Source organism: Halichoeres trimaculatus, unplaced genomic scaffold (assembly GCF_033239565.1).
Source record: "Halichoeres trimaculatus isolate MK-OKI-2021-1 unplaced genomic scaffold, fHalTri1.1 fHalTri1_scaffold_16, whole genome shotgun sequence".
Taxonomy (NCBI): domain Eukaryota; kingdom Metazoa; phylum Chordata; class Actinopteri; order Labriformes; family Labridae; genus Halichoeres; species Halichoeres trimaculatus.
The window spans coordinates 28,037,100-28,057,283 of record NW_027437194.1 but is presented as its reverse complement, the minus strand read 5'-3'; the positions used below and the strand labels follow the sequence as shown (position 1 = coordinate 28,057,283).

The 20,184-nt window shown below is 40.6% G+C and overlaps 1 protein-coding gene across 5 annotated transcripts in view; it reads right to left on the bottom strand.

Moving 5' to 3' along the window:
- palm2akap2 (PALM2 and AKAP2 fusion) overlaps window positions 1–19,878 on the bottom strand; it is a 96,240-nt gene extending 76,362 nt beyond the window's left edge. For 2 of the 5 annotated variants that reach the window (XM_074689638.1, XM_074689640.1), the window contains exons 1-2: window positions 19,559–19,876; window positions 7,829–7,880 (exon numbers count right to left, since the gene is read on the bottom strand). In XM_074689638.1, the coding sequence (XP_074545739.1) occupies window positions 7,829–7,880; window positions 19,559–19,602 (96 nt within the window). In that variant the 5' untranslated portion in view covers window positions 19,603–19,876. Of the gene's footprint in view, window positions 1–7,828; window positions 7,881–19,558 lie in introns of all 5 variants that reach the window. The other 3 variants (XM_074689639.1, XM_074689642.1, XM_074689641.1) reach the window with 3 other exon arrangements.
- Between the last annotated feature and the right edge of the window lie 306 nt (window positions 19,879–20,184).

Below are 20,184 nucleotides of genomic sequence, written 5' to 3'. Positions count from 1 at the left end.
AAAACAGCGCTCGGCTGTGTTAAACCCACTCACAGCTTTTCTCCTCCCTCTCTGCCATTTGCGCGGAGGGAGGCATGGACGCGCAGCTCTGCGCTCATGTGCGCCTGTACTGCGCCTCTCTTGGCACTGAAGGAAACTTGCAAAGTGCGCCGGTCACGGCGCACTTTGCGCACGGCGAAGGCTGGCGCAGGGCAGGTGCTCAGACTTGAATTATCTTTATAGCTCGTCATCAAGCTCTGCTCGAGCCTGATAACGAGCCATTCATTTGAATCAGGTGTGTTGGAGTGGGGTAAAATCTAAAACATGCAGGGCAGGGGGTCCTCCGGGACCAGGCTTGGGAAACACTGCTGTATGGCATCCTTCAATATGGCGACTCAGAAAGTACTTCTGGTAACGCGGAGTAGAGAGGAGACTTTGAGATGTATCCTTAAAATATGAGACAGTGTGCTTGGGTCTAGCTCTGGAAGTACCAGAAGTCACATTGTGTGTACCAAGCCAAAAAAGCTGCTTTTACAGAACCAACATCTCCCATCTGAATCATTAATTTCACTATTGGCACACACAGGGGTGAATTTTTTGGTAACTTGGAAGTTTAGAAGATATTAAGACTCAGCATCACTTCCAATATGGCTGCTCGAGCCGATTTGCTTCAGAAATCTGTTACAGAAACTGACAGGTGACATCCAAAAGACTATGGCTGTGTCCGAAATCACTCCCTATTCACAATATAGTGCACTAAACAGTGAAAACGCCACTTTGTAGTGCTGTCTGAAATCTGAGTTATTATGGTAATTCACTATATAGTCCACTCAATGTATCCCACAATGCATTTTAGTAGTAGTGTATTAGCAATGCTCACTATCATCATGCATTGCAGTTCAAACAGAAAAAATGGCTGATTACATGTTTACTGATTACTGATATCATGAAACAACATTAAAAACTGTCAGCGAAAAACACTTAGCTCTCTGTTTTACTCTCTAACGAACATCTCACAACTTTGAGCAGAGAAACAAACATGTCAATCGTGGGTGATGGGTTCACCTAACCTTGTAATTTTCAGACACAGCATAAGTTGCTGCGCGAATATATGGTTTATTTACTGAAAAAATTAATCGTAAAATATATTTTATTATATTTGACTGTTGTCAAGAATATGGTTAGTATAATATTAGTGTTAACTAAAATCAATGCCCTTTTTTAGTGTTTGAGAAAAGATATAACTGTAAATCCCCAGCTGTCCATGAACGACTCAAAAATAGTTACTTCACTGTCAGCGGCTGGCTAGTGGGTGAGTAGTGTCTGAAATGTTGTTTTAATTTTGCTGATTGAGTGGACTATAGTCCACTACATCTAATTGACTATATGGTGAGTAGTGAGTAGGGAATGAGTGAGTGATTTCGGACACAACCTACACCAATTTATTTTAGTTTATGATGGCCACCTACAATGGTGATGGCCAAAATCCAGGTGTAAAGCCTGTGGGCGGTTATTTCTATAACTGTAACTGTCAGTGTCATTCATATACATATTTTGATTGATGTCAGTCTATCTATCGATAGAAAACCATCTCTCTACTTGGTTAAAAAAAGATGAACACAGATGCATCATGTGAGTATTTCTGTCTTTCAGCAATTCTTACAGATTCAAGTTGCACATTCTCATTAGTTTCCAAATGACAATGCTTGTTTGTCAGGTCTAGTGTGAATAAAATGTGAACCTGGTAGCTCCTTAACCAATGCTGGTGTCAGTTAATGCACATTTAGCACACTCTGTTGGTGTCTGAAATGCTGAGGTCATCTGATAGCAGCAGGTGTTGCACATACTTGTTATGTGCATGATGGGATATGTGCTTCCTGATGCACATGGATGTACACACAGCCTAACAAGAAATACTGCACTGTCTTAAGAAAGAAGCATGAATCTGCTACATCTCTCTATAACCATTTATACATGCTTTCTTCTCACTCTGCATTGTTTACTACAAAATCAAGCTCATCTGCCATGAAAATTAATTCAAGAGCAGCAGTGCCCAGTAAGGCTGCATTCCAGCTTCTTCTTTGATTCCCTGAAAACTCTGACCTCACTCACTGGCTCAGACGTTTTAAGGCCTTTACACACAGACACATTCACAAAAAGACGAGAATGTCCAGTATGGCAAAGACAGCTGCCGCTAATTTTAGATGGCATGTACTGACTGGCGTGCCCCAGACCCCCTTCAACCCATCAAATCACACACCCCCTTCCCACTCAATCTGACTTTGCCCCAGGCAAACTCCCCACCCCCCGTAAACTGCTGAGGTCTGTAAACCAAGCCTCCTCTTTCCACCCCTGCCTCAAAAGGATTTAGCCTTCCCATTTCATAATAACAGACATGTGTATTTGCAATTTCATTGTACTTTGTTGCAATGACAAATAAAGTTCTATTCTTTTCTATTATCACAGCAAAGTAACTCAAAGGGATCAACTATCTCCTACTGGGGTCATTTACTACTTTATGCTAATGACTTTAGCTAGTGTGTAACACACTTCACTTTTGCAAACTATAAGACCTCTTCCTAAGAGACAAAGCCTTAAAAATGTTTTTACAGCTTCATATTAGTGTATTGTGCTCTCACAGGAACAACTTGGAACACTATATTGCCATAAAACCTAAGCCCTGTGAATCACATGTGAAAGCCTGGGCGCAAAATGTAGTCTGTTGCTTGTAGAAAACACTTAACACTAACAACATACATTTTCATTGTGTTCCTGAAGGATCGGTGCTGCCAACATGAGGCTTCATGAGCAAGTTAACTGCACAAACTGACAAGGCTGCATGAAGCCCAGCCCCCAACTCTATTTACCTCTCTTTAATGTGGTCTGTTATTTGGCCTTCACTGCATGCCACAGCCACAAATCTCAGTGCATGCCAAAGTCTGGCTAAATCATCCCCCTCCCTTTCACTCTCCCCTCTGTTAGCACTCACTAAATGAATCCAGAACACTGACCAGCTACCAGCACAACCTTGAGGTACACACATTATCTCAGTAAGTTCATCCAAAGAGAGCAACCTGTGGTCTAATCCACAACAAAATGAAATCATTGAGTATGAGTCTGATCATGTATCTTAGTTGCATTTACAGAGGTTGAATTTCAGAGCTGAGGCCGATCTTTTTGCAATGGTTAACCTCTGCTCTTCTGCTCCCCTACATCAGCAGTTACCCACATAGTTTTCTGCAAACCCAAACACACAACTATCATCTTGCTCCACATGCAACACTTACTACTAAACCCTGGAGAGACTAATATATATATATATATATATATATATATATATATATATATATATATATATATATATATACAGGGCTTGACATTAACACTGGCCAACCGGCCAAATGTGGGTGGAATGCAGGTGGATTTCGGCAGTGGCTGGTAACACCACCGCTCCCACTGGCCACTGTGGCGGGTTGAATTTTATCTCAAACATGGAGCAGAGAGACAAGCAAAAAGATGACTGATGATGAAAGCTCTGAGGAAATTTAATTTACCTCTCTTCATTGTCATTCTCATGAAAAAAGAAATGATTTTCTGATTACAATCGTTAATAAATATTTAAGCAGACAGTGTCTCTTGCTGAGTTTTTATCAGTTCAATTAATCCCCTTTACCATTTTATTATAAGCAATAACAAACTACTATTTTAATTACTATGTCTTAACAGACTGCATATTTTCATATGAAAGGAGCACAATGTTACACACAACTTTATCAGAGCTGAATGCCTGATTAAGGACCTGTGGATTTTAACATTGATGTAGTCTTGTTTTGAGTGCGCTTGGGGGTCATTTACATTTAAAGAGGTTGTAAATCTTTTTTAAGTAAACTTTAGCATGTCATCATCGGCTTTAATCATATTGAACATAATTATCCAACAACAAATTGTGGCCAGTGAAAATACTGAGTGGCTAATAACTCTGAGATACCACTGGCCACAGTGGCTGGTGAGCAATAAAGTTAATGTCAAGCCCTATATATATATATATATATATATATATATATATATATATATATATATATATATATATATATATATATATATATATATATATATATATATATAAAGGGGTGCACATAATATTTTGGTCTAGTACTCAGGGGAGCACCTGGAGATGTTGCTTGGTGCTCACCAAGCACATGACCTGCCCCAAAGAATGTATAAAAAAGGGAAACATAGTCGAATGACTTATAGCAACAAACAAATTACAATGCACATTATTTTGTAGTATCAGTAATGTATGGATGTGTATGGTGTGAGGGCACTGGATGCAAAACTAAAGAAACAAAAAATGCATAATCATTTCAACTGACATCTCTTTATGCACTGAATGTCTTTTCCGTAAACTCTGAAATCAACTCACTGCTCTTAAGCACCACCAAATGTATTGTCCGTAAACAATGAAATTTACTGTGTTTACAATTTCCTACTCTGTTTTATTTATGTCTTCTAAACCGTCAAAGAGCAGACCCTAAAATTCAGATGCTTTTAATTTTTCATGCAGTTCTGAGCTGAGATTGTTTTAGCTATTGTTTCCATGATTCGCCCCCCATCCCGACATTAACGCCAAGCCTTTGTAACAGTGGAAAGTCTTCAGAAGAGCGCATAGAACACGCATTTTTGGCTTTCTGAAAAGCCAACAAAAATATATCAGACAGTACATGACGCTGTTCTTCATTAATTTTGTCCTGCCACCTGTCCAGAGGGCGTCTCCGATCCTGGCTGCTCCTCCTGTTATCAATTGTTTGCACAATGTTAACATGCTCTTTGCTTCCTCATTATTTTCAAAAGGTGGATGACAGAAATTCTTTGTCTCCATATAAAAGGCGCTGCTTTTATCAGCCAGATTAGGATGTTCACAGCATACTTTGCACCACATCCCTGTGCATTTATCATCAGTTTGGAGCCAACCAACCTCCTGCAGCCACTTTTCCGCAAACACTCTTTTTTGTGTGGCTCAAGTGGAGGTTCAGTCTGTTGTCTTTTTGGAGGTGATGGTGGTGGAACACCAAAATAGTTACTCAGTGGGGCTTGCTTCTTGGACATTTTGATGAGCGCTTTCATTACAAGCGGTCCCAGCTGTTGGTGCGTAAGAGCCGTTCAATGCGTTTGATATACATATATATACATACACCTTGTTGGCTGTACCTGAAGCCAAGTGCCTAGGTGCCTAGGTCTCAAATGGTTTGCATCCGTTCAACACTTCACCCTACTTAAGGTGTTTCAATGTTTTTTTCTACTGTTTTATTCAGTGTTTGATGAAACATCACCACATGAAGTTGCCCATGTTTTTCTGAACTTGCCTACTTAGGTTTCAGGTGCTACCTATGTTGCTGCTTTAGTCATCCATTATGGATATATACACTCACTGGCCACTTTATCAGGCACACCTGTCCAACTGCTCGTTAACGCAAATTTCTAATCAGCCAATCACATGGCAGCAACTCAATGCATTTAGGCATGTAGACATGGTCAAGATGATCTGCTGCAGTTCAAACTGAGCATCAGAATGAGGAAGAAAGGTGATTTAAGGGACTTTGAACGTGGCATGGTTGTTGGTCTGAGTATTTCAGAAACTGCTGATCTACTGGGATTTTAACCCACAACCATCTCTAGGATTTACAGAGAATGGTCCCAAAAAGAGAAAATATCCAGTGAGCAGCAGTTCTGTGGGACAAAATGTCTTGTTGATGCCAGAGGTCAGAGGAGAATGGACAGACTGGTTGGAGCTGATAGAAAGGCAACAGTAACTCAAATAACCACTGGTTACAACCGAGGTCTGCAGAAGAGCATCTCTGAACACACAACACGTCCAACCTTGAGGCAGATGGGCTACAGCAGCAGAAGACCACACCAGGTGACCCTCCTGTCAGCTAAGAACAGGAAACTGAGTCTACAATTCACACAGCAACACCAAAACTGGACAATAGAAGATTGGAAAAACGATGCCTGGTCTGATGAGTCTGGATTTCTGCTCCACATTCAGATGGTAGGGTCAGAATTTGGCCTCAACAACATGAAAGCATGGATCCATCCTGCCTTGTATCAACGGTTCAGCCTGCTGCTGGTGTAATGGTGTGGGGGATATTTTCTTGGCTCACTTTGGGCCCCTTAGTACCAACTGAGCATGGTTTAAAGTCCACAGCCTACCTGAGTATTGTTGCTGACCATGTCCATCCCTTTATGAGCACAGTGTACCCATCTTCTGATGGCTACTTCCAGCAGGATAACGCTTCATGTCATAAAGCTGGAATCATCTCAGACTGCTTTCTTCAACATGACAATGAGTTCCCTGTACTCAAATGTCCTCCACAGTCCCCAGATCTCAATCCAATAGAGCACCTTTGGGATGTGGTGGAACGGGAGATTCTCATCATGGATGTTCAGCCGACAAATCTGCAGTAACTGTGTGATGCTATCATGTCAATATGGACCAAACTCTCTGAGGAATGTTTCCAGGACCTTGTTGAATCTATGCCACCAAGGATTAAGGCAGTTCTGAAGGCAAAAGGGGTTCCAACCTGGTACTAGCAAGGTGTACCTAATAAAGTGGAATGATGCAAAGGCATACAAACTTTCAAATAAACTCTAAACTGTCAAGCTCTCTATCCACAGTTATTTTCCTCCGAGGTTTAAGTACATACAGTGCAGCCTAGTATGCCTTCATGATCAACGTGGCCAAAATAGTTTCTCCAGCTGCCACTGCAGCCCCCCGCCCCCCTCCTGTGAGTACAAATGAGTGTGCGTGTGTATTTCTGTGCCTCTGTGTCTTGAGTATGCATGCGTGGTATGCTGTGGTTCCTTGATGCTGCCAAACTTAGTCCAAAGCAGTGACTTCAGGTTTAACTGTTGCTCTGAGGTCTCTTACTAGCTGTTTTAACAGATGCCTCTGTTGTCATGAAACAAAGAGTGAACAAGCACTATGCACTAGACCACCCCACAGCTGGGATCCTATTACTTTGGAAAGCATGTAAACTTGAAAACCTCAGATATCTGGCTCAAAAAAAGAAAGAAAGAACCTAAACAAGGATTTTCCACCAGCTTTCCTGTGAGTTGGCTCCCGTTCAATAAAAAGAAAAAATGAGAGAAAGAACAAGAAAGAAGTTGAAATCTGACATGAGCAGCTTGACAAACACAGCAGTTATTCAGGACAGAGTTTGTTACAGTGAGTGCAACAAAAATGACTTTGTTATGTGACAAAAATGAGTGTAGGAGGCTATGATGTCATGATGTCAGGCTCCCAACATTCAAGTTTCTCACTCTCTCATTTGACAACAAAAACCATGGAATAAGACAGAGTATTTTGTACAGAAACACCAGTTTATAATTGAGATGATATATGTTTATCATAACCCTCTTATGTTAAAGATATGAAGATGGTTGCGGAACTTTTATAAATCTACAACCAAAAGTTTCTGCTGAGGAGTCACTGTGTTTAGCACCTTTGTTGTTTCAGTTGCCTAGTTTGTCAGAGCAGGGTAAACTTGACCTTTGATATTGGGCAAAGAGACATTATTTCCCACCCTGTGTGAGTATTTGGACTGGCCTAAATGGAACATGATTGAAGAGTGCTAAAAAAAAGTCAGAGAGAGAAGTTTACAAAAAATTAGGGAGAAAGAGTGAGAAGAGGAACAGTCAGAGCTGCAGAAACTCTGATGACACAGACATAAAAGTGAACTGTGAATGTCAGAAAGACATGGCTTCAAGTTGAGACAATGTCTATGAAAACACACAAACGTAGGAGGTCAGCAAAAGATGAAAGAATCATTTTAAACACACTCTGACTTACCGCCAAGGCCTGCAGCCTCTCTTTGTGGAGTTGAGCCTCCTCACACGACATCCTGAGGGGGAAGCAGGGGGAAAGGGAGTGAAAGGAGAAAGAGACCTAAGATCTGGCGAAGCTGGTGTCCCTCAGCAAGAGATAAAAAAACAGGATAGGGTGGGAAACAAGAGAGAAGAGAGGGAGAAGAAAGAGGAGTATCCAGATAAGGTCCTTCTTCAGCAGTAATCCAACCAGAGAGAGGGAGAAGGAGCTCGTACTGTCAGGACGCAAAGATCTCTCATTCACCAGCCATGTGCCTAACACTCTGCTTGCCTGCATGCATTACCTCTTTCACTCTCTGTCTTTACCACTCACTCTTTTTTGCTCACTCTGTCTCTCCTCCCATATGTCCCCTCCCTTCTTCCCTCCCTCAGTCTTTTTTAGGCATTAGCCATGTGTGATTAAACAACTGGGAGGAGCAGCTGAGAGAGAAGGGAAGGGAAAGAGAAGTGATGACATAAAGTGGGGGCTGTGAGTGGAGAGGTAAAAAAAAACAAAAAAAACAACCCAACAGAGTCTTCTCTGTTGTTCTGTTTTTCCACCTCTGATTGTTCTGGTAGGGGACGGAAATCATTAAAAACATTTGCAGATCCAGAAGTAAGGAGATGGGGAATACATTTACACATTTACACATTTACACATTTACACAGCATTGATAAACTGATGAGGCTGTTATGTAAAGCAGAGGCTAAGTCAGAGGTCTCTCATTCAGAAAGTCAGGGTTCGATCCCAGCTCCTGCAGTCACGTTCAAAAGTGTACTTGAGCAAAACTCTGAACCACAAGTTGCTTCTTCTGTTGTTCAGCGGTCAGGAAGACTAGGGAAAGTGATAGAGAAGCTACAAGTTCCAACTGTTTTAACTGATTTGATCCAAACACAGATGACACAACCTCTAGGAGCAGTTTAGAGTCAAGTGTGCCCAAGGTCACTTTGAAATGTGGACCGCAGGAAAAGATCAAATCCTTGACTATCTGATCCAGAGACGGTACCACAGAGCCACTGCTGCCCTTTGGTGATGGTTTGATAAGCATATGCCTCCTTAAAGGTCCCATATTATGCAAAAATCCCTTTATTAAGTCTTTTGGTGAAATTTGTGGGTCTTTGGCTTTCCTCCCAGCCCACAAAATCTGATATTTAATGACAAAACCTGTGCTTATGAATGTAAAATCCTGACCTAAAACGAGCTGTTTGGAATTTGGGGATTTGCTGATGTCAGCGATTCCCTTTTTTGACCAATCAGGAGCAAGTCTGACCTGATTGGTCCACTGGAGCAGATACCCCTGAACCACCTCCCTGCCCACTCGTCTCTGTGGGAGGAGAATGCCAAAGTTGAAGAGCCATCACTGCTCTGTTTTTGGCTGTAAACAGCCACATAGTTCCATGCACAAGCTTCCCATCTCAGAAGAAGATAAGACTAAGTGGTTTGAGTTCATTTATGAGGGAAATGTGCCAGCTACACTCAGTTAAACTGTGCATGTGTGTGCTAGTCACTTCACGGCCTACTTCTATTCCAACTTTGGACAGTACAACAGAGGGCTAGTGAATAGACTGGTCCGGAATCCAGCCACATTACCAACCATCCACCAACAAACCTCAGACCCTGGAAATGTAAGTATTTTAAATGCTGTGTGCTGTGGAGCAGATGTAAGAGCTTTTCCTCAGCTGTCCCCCCTGTCTCTGTGTTAGCTTCAGGATGCTAACTTTAGCTGCGGTTAGCCTGTTGTTTTAGCCTGTAATGTTATGGTAAACAAGCTTCGCTGTTTTCTAAACATTGTGCACTTGGAGCTCGTGGCGCCGCTCTCAGTGACGTAGAAGAGCAGGGCGGTATCAGCAGTGGCTCATTTACATATGAAGGCCGCGCCCACTAAATCAGAGCGTTCTGCACAGAGGGGCTATGAGGGCCTGGAAACAATGCTGCTGTGCTTGATTTATTGGCTTTTGGACCAAAACATGTTACTACCATTTCATGAAGACATCAATGATCCAGATTAAACTGCAGAAAAGGAGCAGAATATGGGACCTTTAAGAGGGCCTAATTTCATCCCTGTGCGATGAACTTATAAAAACTGCAGTATTAGCTTTTACTTCCATTGTGAATTGATTGTTAGCACTGACTGCCAGTCAACTCACAGTACTATGCTCTGGTGTAAAAAAGATCCCCTTACATTGCATATTTCATTGGAAGAATGATATTTCATGTATTATTTTACACCCTTGAAAAGAGACTGGAATGGGTGTTGATAATGTTCAATGTAGTTTGATCTTTTTAAAAATACAACCAAACCACAGGCAGTTGTGTTGCCCACGTACAGCAAACTCCTCGGGATCTATTTTGGTCATTCTGGTTGCACAGTAACTCAAGAGCACCTGAAAGTGTCATCATGAAGAAGCCTGCATCTTTCAAAAAAATCACAAAAAATCACTCACACAAAAAAAAAACAGAAAGTAACAGAGTAACAGGACAGATAAAAAAAAGGAGCTATTATGTTACATCATAAAAACAGTGTGCATAGAGGAAATCTTAGTTTCTCTGCAGTTCTTCCACACACATTCATAGACAGATGATGATTTTGTGAAAGTGTGTCACTTTCGCCTCTATTTCTTGTTTACCTATGTGTTAACTTTGTATGACTAACTGGGTTCTTCCACTAGTTTGTAACATTCTTCGTTTCCTCGCCACTATTTTTCATCTCTTTACTCGCACATCTATTTTTATGTTCCTCTCTCTCCACCTCTTTCTTTTACTTCCTTGAGCTTGTTCTCTTTCCTTTTACACACATACCTGCTTTGTCCCATATCAATCACTTTCTCTTCTATAACCTGTTTCTTTATTCGTTTCCCTATCAACCCTAACATTCTCCTTTTCCTCTTCCATATTTCCTAGGTCTATCCCTCCTATACCCTTCTCTCCTATTCCCGCTATTGTCTTCCTCTCTTTCTGTGGTTATTCTATGTCCTCATTCTTCTTTTTATACCATCCATCCCTCCTTTGGTCACCACACTTTCACTTCTGTCCATCTTTTACACATCCTTCCTTCCCCTAGTGAATGTCCTTATAAGGAGAAACCACAGCAGCAGGCACTGAACAGCTCTTTAGGGAATACAGAGGCATGTAACATGCATACACACACACACACACACACACACACACACACACACACACACACACACACACACACACACACACACACACACACACACACACACACACACACACACACACACACATGCACACGCACACAGCGTCAGCACTGCTGCGGGAAAGTCTGTAATAAATAACTGCAGCTGAAGAGTATCTGTCCTGTAAAGTCACTGAGCAGCTGAGACTGTAAGCACCCTGGTTCAGTGGTAAGTCTTTGGAAGTCTTTAATCGCTCATCCCTTTCAGACATCGTGAAAACTACAAACACATATACAAACAAATTAGCCTGAAGTGTCAGCACATCACATCTCCAGCGTTAACAAAACAACACATGACAACAAAACTCAAACATTTATCATGTGCGCCTAGCGAGCCTTGTGTATTTCTCTATCTTTTACTGGAGCTGCCTATCTTTCCTCTCAACTCTTCGTTTTTGATAGCAATATGCAGAGGAACACACTCTGACCCCTACATCTGGTCATGCCAAGACCTCTGACCCACGATGACCTAACGCAGTCTGAATATACCCTTTTTTATGGCAGCCCAATTTTAAACATTTTAACAATTATTCATTCTATGTATTACATTTGTAATGTTCTAAATTATCTTTATAATTAATATGAAACTGTAAATTTCAACACATCATGAACTTATGTACAACTCGTCTCTAAACAGTTACAGAGACACTTGATCATTTGATCCAAAGTTGCTGTGCGAGACCCTCTCTACTACAGTCAAACACAGAGAGACAGCAGGTGGCTGTGTTACACTTGTTACTGAAGAGGTTACCAGAGCATCAGTGACCTTAAAAGACCTGTTCACATGACAGAGTTACATGAGTTACACTCTTGCTCTGGTTAAAGAGTGCATCATCTTGTGGCTTAGCCTCGATCTCACATAGCATCCTCGTAGCATCCTCTCACAGTCATAAGAAGAATTGAGAGATGTGTGAGTCTTATTAGTGAGGAGGCTGACTGTGTTAGCATCACTAGAGAAAAGTTAGTCAGATAGAATTTTCTAGCTGATTATTTCAAGTGGAGATGCAGGGGACATTTTAAATCCAAAATTTAAACTGTTGCGCCACACTTACTTTAAAATGAATCCAAAAATAAAATGGAGAATAGGATCAAAAGATAAGTTAAACCAACATCGTTTCCATCTGAATACTGCAAAAAAGGCTCAAATTAATACTGAAGCTAATAAAAGCTAAATCAAATCTCAGCATTCAAAATAAAATTAAAATAAAAAAAAAAAAAAAAAAAAAAAAAAAAAACAGAAAACCTGCTTGAACAAATAAAAACTAAACTGACATTGAAAAAAAAAAAAAAGTTAATATAAAAACTGAAGAAACTGAAAACTACAATGATTAAAATATAGTCAAGTGCAAAGGAAGGTTGAGTTTGGGTCCTGAAGAGACACCAAATTTATGTTTTGGACTTGAGCAAGAAAAGTTTGGGGGCCCCTGCAGCAAGTAACAAACTGACACGGATCCAGAGCACAGAGGACAGAGCTACCAGGCTAATTGGAGAAAAACCACTAAGGAGAGAAAAATAAAAAGGATGCAAACAGTCTCAGTTTCGATGGCCGTGTTGCATTGTGACTGCAAACAAGAAAAACAGATAGTTAACTGTAAACCATGTTTCACATCTTGTTAGATTGCGCTGCACAATTTTGAGTTTCAAACATTAATATCTTATTTTTATGCAGTGAGCTGTAAAATTTCATTTTGTCTTGTTTGCTTTTGACAAAAAATGTCCTCATCTAATAGAGCTTGTCCTATCTTAAGTCTAAGTAAATACAGCTTATGTGGAAGAGCTACTCATAGTTCTGCAGCTGTCTGACTTTACAACTAACAACAGTCAGAAACTTCAGGCTGCTGAGCAAATCTATTTTTGTCCTAGTTTTTCATTAACCTAATGTTTGCTGCCAACACTGTCATTATAAACCATGTGTTCTTACTTGAACATTTACACATTGAAACATCTCAGTCTTATTTCTCCTCTAACTGGCGTTTCTGCTCTGCCTACTTAGTCCATTCGCTCTCCCTCAAACCTTATTATTCTGGCTTCAGCTATATATGTGCAACGCTGGTAGAGACAACACCATCATTGTTCCTCTGAATCGCCACGAGGACGCAATGACTTCACTGCACAGCTAGCCAAGCTCCACCTCCCCCCAATAACAGCCCAGAGGTAATAGCCTCCAGATGTGGAGCAGAGGCAGAAACACACACACACACACACACACACACACACACACACACACACACACACACACACACACACACACACACACACACACACACACATTTAAAAAAATAAAACATGTAAAATGTTTACAAGGAAAGACAGAATAAGCAAACAGTAAGTCTGGAAATAGCAGTGTGTGTGTGTGTGTGTGTGTGTGTGTGTGTGTGTGTGTGTGTGTGTGTGTGTGTGTGTGCTCACCAAAAATACCTGATACTTAAATCCAGCCGCATAAATGTTTCACAATGGGCCCTGCAGGTTACCAAGTTAGTCTGTGTGTGCAAGTGTGCGTATGTTTTTTTCTGTGGTTATTTTTGTGTATATTCGTATGAAGTGTGAGTAGGAAAATAGGATTGGACATACTATTCCTGACTGTCTCCTTTTAAATGTGTTCTTTTTATCTAACTGTGAAGTGACCCTGAGTGGCCAGAAAGGCGCTTTTCAATAAAATGTATTATTATTATTATTAATATTATTATTATTACTATTTTACCAGGGGCCTGTACTACAAAGCTGGATTAAGTCATCCAGGATAACTCTGCGACAACTGGCTGAACTTCAATGGATCTCTGTCATCCAGATCTGCTGTACTACGAAGCTCGTTATCAACTCAATAAGTGAATCCTGCTGGGATCTGTGTACACACACATAAAATGGGCGTGGTTAGCGGCCCGGAGCATTTTCCACAATGGAGAAGAGAGCAGCCTACTTTAAGGCGGAGGAGCAGCAAATAATCCTGCAAAAATACGAGGACTACCGCAGTATAATCCAGGCCAGGAGCAACATGACTGCAACCGCGAGGAGCCTGAGGGATTGCTGCAAAAAATCGCAGACTCTGTGAATGCGTACATTTCCAAAATGCTGATATTAATAGACATAACTCATCATGTGACGACACGGGCAGTCAGGTCCTAAACGCTCATTATGGGCAATTTGTATTGCAGATGCAATAGCAGTGAGGAAAAAAGGACGTGGGAGCAAATAAAAAATAATTATAAAAACATCCTTCAAAGTAGATAGTATGAAAGATTCAATTTGCACACATTTCTACTTTTTCCTGAAAATGTCTCAGTTATGATGTTCAGTAAGATATTGTTTGTTCACAGCCCATAAGAAAAAATGTTGGGCCAAAAATACAGGGGGTGGTCCCACGCCAGAGGACTTCACTCCAGCTGAGCAAATTGGTGACTGAGCGGTCTTTTATGCCCGCCCGAGAGAACTGATTGGTCAGCGGGAGATCTGTCACACCCCATGAGCTCTTATCCTGGAACTTAATCTGCTCCACACCAGGTTTGGTGTTCAGCATCAGTTACTGGGGCAACGTGTCTGGATAAAAAGAGTTCCACATTCATAGTGCGGAAAACCTGAAACTTATCCTGGAAGTTATCTCTCTAAGAGCTAATCCAGCTTCGTAGTACAGGCCCCAGATCTCGATCTCTTTAATATTTTATACATCACTGAGGGAGGTAAGACTGTTTTTCTATGTCTCATATCTAGTCATGTCAGTTTCCCCTAATGTCCAATGAGTAAAGCTGGATGTGCTAAATCCAGCTCCTAACTAATAAGAGCCTGTCCCATGGACACACTTTCCTTGAATGCAACAAATAGCAACAGAGAATGAACCCTCTGCAATAGTGGGGTGAGCGTAAGCTCTACATAACACAGAAGAGCTCAGAGATGAGGAAGAACAGAAGGAGACTTACTGCATCATGACAGCAGTGTCTAATTTTTTTACTACAACATTAACTATTGATGTACCAGAGAAGCGTTTCTGCTTCATGCTTCACTGCACCAGCTCAGCATGCTTCATGGGTGTGGCTCTGGTGGAGAGAGGACAGTAAAAAATAACCTCCACCTGTCACTCAAACTGCCTGTCAGCAGCTGATTCAAAGCTTGTGGTCAGGCTGAAATAAAACAAGTTGGTTGTCACCAGCCAACTGAAGACATCCACTTGGAGGCTAGACTGAAATATGACTGGCCAGTCATTGCTGTACCTATGGTCTGCAGCATTCGGGGCACCTTGTCATTTTTTTTACTATGACTTTTGAAGATATGCTGCCTTTCAGAGTCTCTGAATAGCAGGGACTTACCACTCTGTGGTGTTCTTGGTTTAGTTGTGGGAAATAAGTATGCTACTTAGTTGAACGTTCCAGTGCATGATATTTCAGGCAATAGCCAGTGCCTTTTTCTGGACACTTCAGTGAAGAAAGAATGGGGATCTTCTGTTTGTGAAGAAATCAGCATTAAAAGTACATGATCTGCCTTTTTTGTTAAGATTCCTAAGTGTTGACAAAAATATTTTCTTTTCCTAAACACTTAGCAGTCATCCATCATGATTTTTCTCAACTTTTTTTTTTTTTTTAAATATATTTATGTCTGAAATGCATGCTTTAATATAAACTCTTAGAGCATAGCAAGAGTATTGTTTTGCTGTTGATATTTGTTCAGCTATCCTATCACCTGTCAGCTTTCTATCTTTTTCTTTCCCAAAAAAGATTATGTTGATGTGTCTACATCTACGGAAAAGAAAACAATTAACTTCTTTAACCATCAATCATAACCAATCACGTCTGCAACATTCATTCATTCATTTTATCCTGTTCAGGGTCGAGGGTGGCTGGAGTAGGGATGGGTACCTGCAGGGCCCATTGGCCCATTTTACAGGTACCTACCGAATTCTGTCAAAAGTACCGGGTATCGATTCATGTAAAATCAAAAGGTACCATGTTTAGGTACCTAAATCCATCCTTGTGACTGTAAGGGAGTGGAAGAGTAGGTGATTTTCCATGCTGGACATGAACATAGCATTGCAAGGTTATATATTGAAGAACATATGTGTTTTATTGAAAAAAAATCTATACTTTATTATTAAACAAACTGATATTTTTTATCACATAAACACAAAAAAAGTACCGAAAATTGGTACCGTTGAGGACCACTTTCGATTGCCAGGTACCGGGCATCGGTACCGTATCGTTTCAAATGTGAAAGGTACCCATCCCTAGGCTGGAGCCTATCACAGCTGTCACTGGGCCAGAGGCGGGTACACCCTGGACTGGGCTGACACAAAGACAGACAACCATTCACTCTCTTACACACTCACACCTATGGACAATTTAGAGTGTTCAATTAACCTAATGAGCATGTTTTTGGACTGTAGGAGGAAGGTGGAGGTTCCAGGGAAAACCCACGCATGCACAGGAGGAACATGCAAACTCCACACAGAAAGGCCCACCGGCCAAGCTGGGAATCAAACCGTGTTTGAACCATTCTTGCTGTGAGGCAGCTGCACTAACTGTTGCGCCACTGTGCAGCCCTCTGCGGTATTACATTGTTAAACAAACTTGCCAGGGCTGACCTAACAAAATAACTATAGCATAGGAAAAGGTGCAGCACAATCAACTGAAATAAGTTTTTCCCCCAACAATAAATAAAAAAAATAAAAAAATAAATAAAATAAAAACCCCAGCATAAAGCGACTGTACTTTAATGTAGAAACCACTTAAAATAAATTCTTTGTTCTATTACATAAAAATCTCTTTGGTAGGATCAGGTGGGCAAATCACAACTATTTATCTGGTATGGGGAGCTGTAGAGGAATCTTCTGAACTTCTTGGACCTTTTGAAGATCTTTCAGTGCCTACAAATGTTGCCAAACAGAAAGTCTGTCATTGTAAAGGTTAACGTCTTGTTACAGGAAAAAGTATCAAAAACTTTATTCCACAGTTTTGAAACCTAAAAAACAAAAATGTGAATGTCTCGGACTGCTTAAGCACAATCTGATGTTGCGAGTCTCTGGTTCCCAAGAGACAGATCACCAAAGATTTGACAGTAGGTAGTGATTCTCAAGCCAAAAAGCATTAATTGTTGAACACTTCTTAACAACTTTGCAAGTGTCCACTCTAAAAAAAAAAAATCTGTAATAAATCCAGTAAAAGCGCTGGAAGCAAAGTTTCTAGACAAATGCTGTAAAGTTACAGTCAGATGCTGTAAAAACACGGAACTACATAAAATGACTGTAAAAATACAGGACTAGATTTTACAGTCAAAACAACTTAAAACACAGTATTACTGTAAAATAACACATAAATTCAGTCAAAGCACATTCAAATAAGATTTTCTTTAAGTTAAATCTCTGTAATTTTATGGTATAAATTATTTATTCTAGGAAACAGTCAAATCAATCTACAGTAATTTCCTGTGAAAATACTATTTTTCCATGTACAATTATACATTTGTAATATATAAAAACAAACTGTGCGTCAAAACTAAAGATAAATGTCTGCAGATTTACAGTATTAATATGTTATTTTACAGAAAATACCATTATATAACCATTTTTTCCTAAATTATTACGGTCAAACACCTTAGATATAGTGACAATGCAAAGAGTTCTGCAGAAAAATACCGTTATTTTACAGCAAATTACTTTTTGTTGTGATTGTGTTTTGTAACCATGATTAAGGAGGGCACACAGAGGATATAAGACTCTGCTGAACATTTAAGTATTGCGATGGGGGAACATGCTGCCTGTGCAACGCTGCATGGACCGGCTGTGTAATTCACTTAACATTGTTATTAAAAACTGACCAACATTATTAAAAACAAAACGTAAAAATCACTGGGTACAGGGTCCGCAAAGTGAAGCACAGACAGCCAGTCTACCCCATGGGGTGCGGCAAGCTAGTCCATTGCTGGCGCACAGACAGCCGGTCCACACCAATAGGCACAGACAGCCGGTCCGCTCCTTGGAGCATAGATAGCCAGTTTGCGCTGGGGAGCACAATCATGATGTGCCCCCTGTATAGCAGGGTCTCATATCCACGGTATGTCCTCCTCACTTATGGTTACAAACACTGTCACAATAAAAAAAAGACTTTGCTGTGAAATAAAAGGAAAATAGTAACATTTAGGACACAAACTGACGGGGGACAAAATGACCAGTGATGCATAAGAGGAAAGTGTTTTTATGAGAAGGGCAGTGTGTTCTGTTTGGAAGTTTTTTTTATTTTTTTCAATTTGTCTCTGATCCAAAAACAATGAATTCCTGTATTTTTACATGTTTTTACGTAGTTCTATGTTACAGTGCTTGACTGTGATTTTACAGTATTTGTCTGGAAACTTTGCTGCCAGTGCTTTTACCCTTTTTTTATAGTTCTTTTGGTTTTCTACAGTGTAGTCCTGTATTTTTACAGTTATATTACATAATTTTGCATTTTACAGTGTTTGACTGTAAATTTATGATAGTTGTCTGGAAACTTTGCTGTCAGTGCTTTTACCATACTTTATAGTTTGTATTTCCTTTAACAGTGAATTGCAACCATGAGTGAGGAGGGTACAGGGTTCAGCTCTACGTTATTATTGGCATAATATCTACAGATAATTTATGTAATTCGACAGTTTTGTACGAGTTTTTAAAAACCAGAGAAAAATCTTTAAAATCGAGGGTTAAAAATTGTAAAATTCTATTTTTTTTACCGTGTAAAACTACTAAAACATATCTGTAAATCTACTAGCACTTTGTTTAATAAGAAAACAGGAGAAATCTGGTCAAAATTACTGACCATTTCCTGTAAAATTACATATTTTTTAACAGTGTTTGTTCAGTGATGATCCTGCTGTTTTATGTCCTCGATGCAAGTTTATGTTTCTGTTTAATTTTTGTCATTCTATAATGATAAGAAAAATAACCATGTGGCTTTACATTTCATAGTTTTTCATTTGATTAACTGCATCTCCTGTTAAGTTCAGAAACACACGTTTTGACCTCAAAGCCCACACAGAAAACTGCAGTATGGCGGATAGTGCTGACACACTGAAGCTGGATCAAGTCTGCAGCCTCCTCGTTGCCTGTGCTAAAGAATACAAAATAACTCAAACCAAGGGGCTCGCGCACACACACACACACACACACCGGATTTTAAGGGATAGATATTGAGTTTTAATGAGATAAGAAAGAAGGATGTCTGGACTTGTTTTGCAAATATAGGCCTATTCAAAATGTCCCAAGGAAAGACTGTGAGGACCCAGGAAAATAGAGCAAGGGAGTGAAGCGATGGTGGGTTGATTCACATTGAGGTGAGAGGTTTGTAGAGGGTAACAACCCAGAGAAAAAGAAGGAGGAGAGAAGGGAGGAGTGTACGCTGTGTACCGCGTGCCTCCTTGCCTCCTTGCCAGTCATGACTGAGCAGCAGCCCCACCATGACGGAGCTCCCGTTCCCATGACAACCCAGCCTGTCAGATGGAGGGAAGAGCAGGGTGGAAAGATGCAGGCAAAAAGAGGAGAGATACATAGATAAAGATGGACTCACAATGCTGTTGCTGTGCCGTTCCTCTGCAAAGGTGTGTCTGACATGGCTGCAGCACCGTCCTCCTCTGTTCACATTACCTATTCCTCTTCTCCTTCCTCCTTCTCTTCTCCCGTCCTCCTGTGTCCTCTTTATAGAGTTGTGGCCTCCCTTTTTCTCCTCTTCTCCTCCTCTCTCTCCTCCTATTGATCTTCTCCTCCTCCTATTTTTTTTCTTGCTGCCTTTTTTAATGTGTGGGTCACACCACAATGTGTCAGAGCAGCTGCTGTTTCCGTTCCTGCATCTCCCTGCTCTGCCGATAGGAAGGGACTAGTGTACGCATGTTTTCCTGTGCGTGCGTGTGTGTGTGTGTGTGTGTGTGTGTGTGTGTGTGTGTGTGTGTGTGTGTGTGTGTGTGTGTGTGTGTGTGTGTGTGTGTGTGTGTGTGTGTAATGGAGAAAGAGTGGTCATTTGTAAATATAGGCAATGTTAGAGAGTAAATGCGATGACACTAAATCAAGTTCACAAGGGATACAACTATCAGAGTGTGATAGATGGAGATGAGGAGGAAAGCAGAAAGAGATAGCAAAGAGAATACCTTAGTATTGAACTCATCAACTTTTTTCTCATTACATTTATTTCCTAATAAT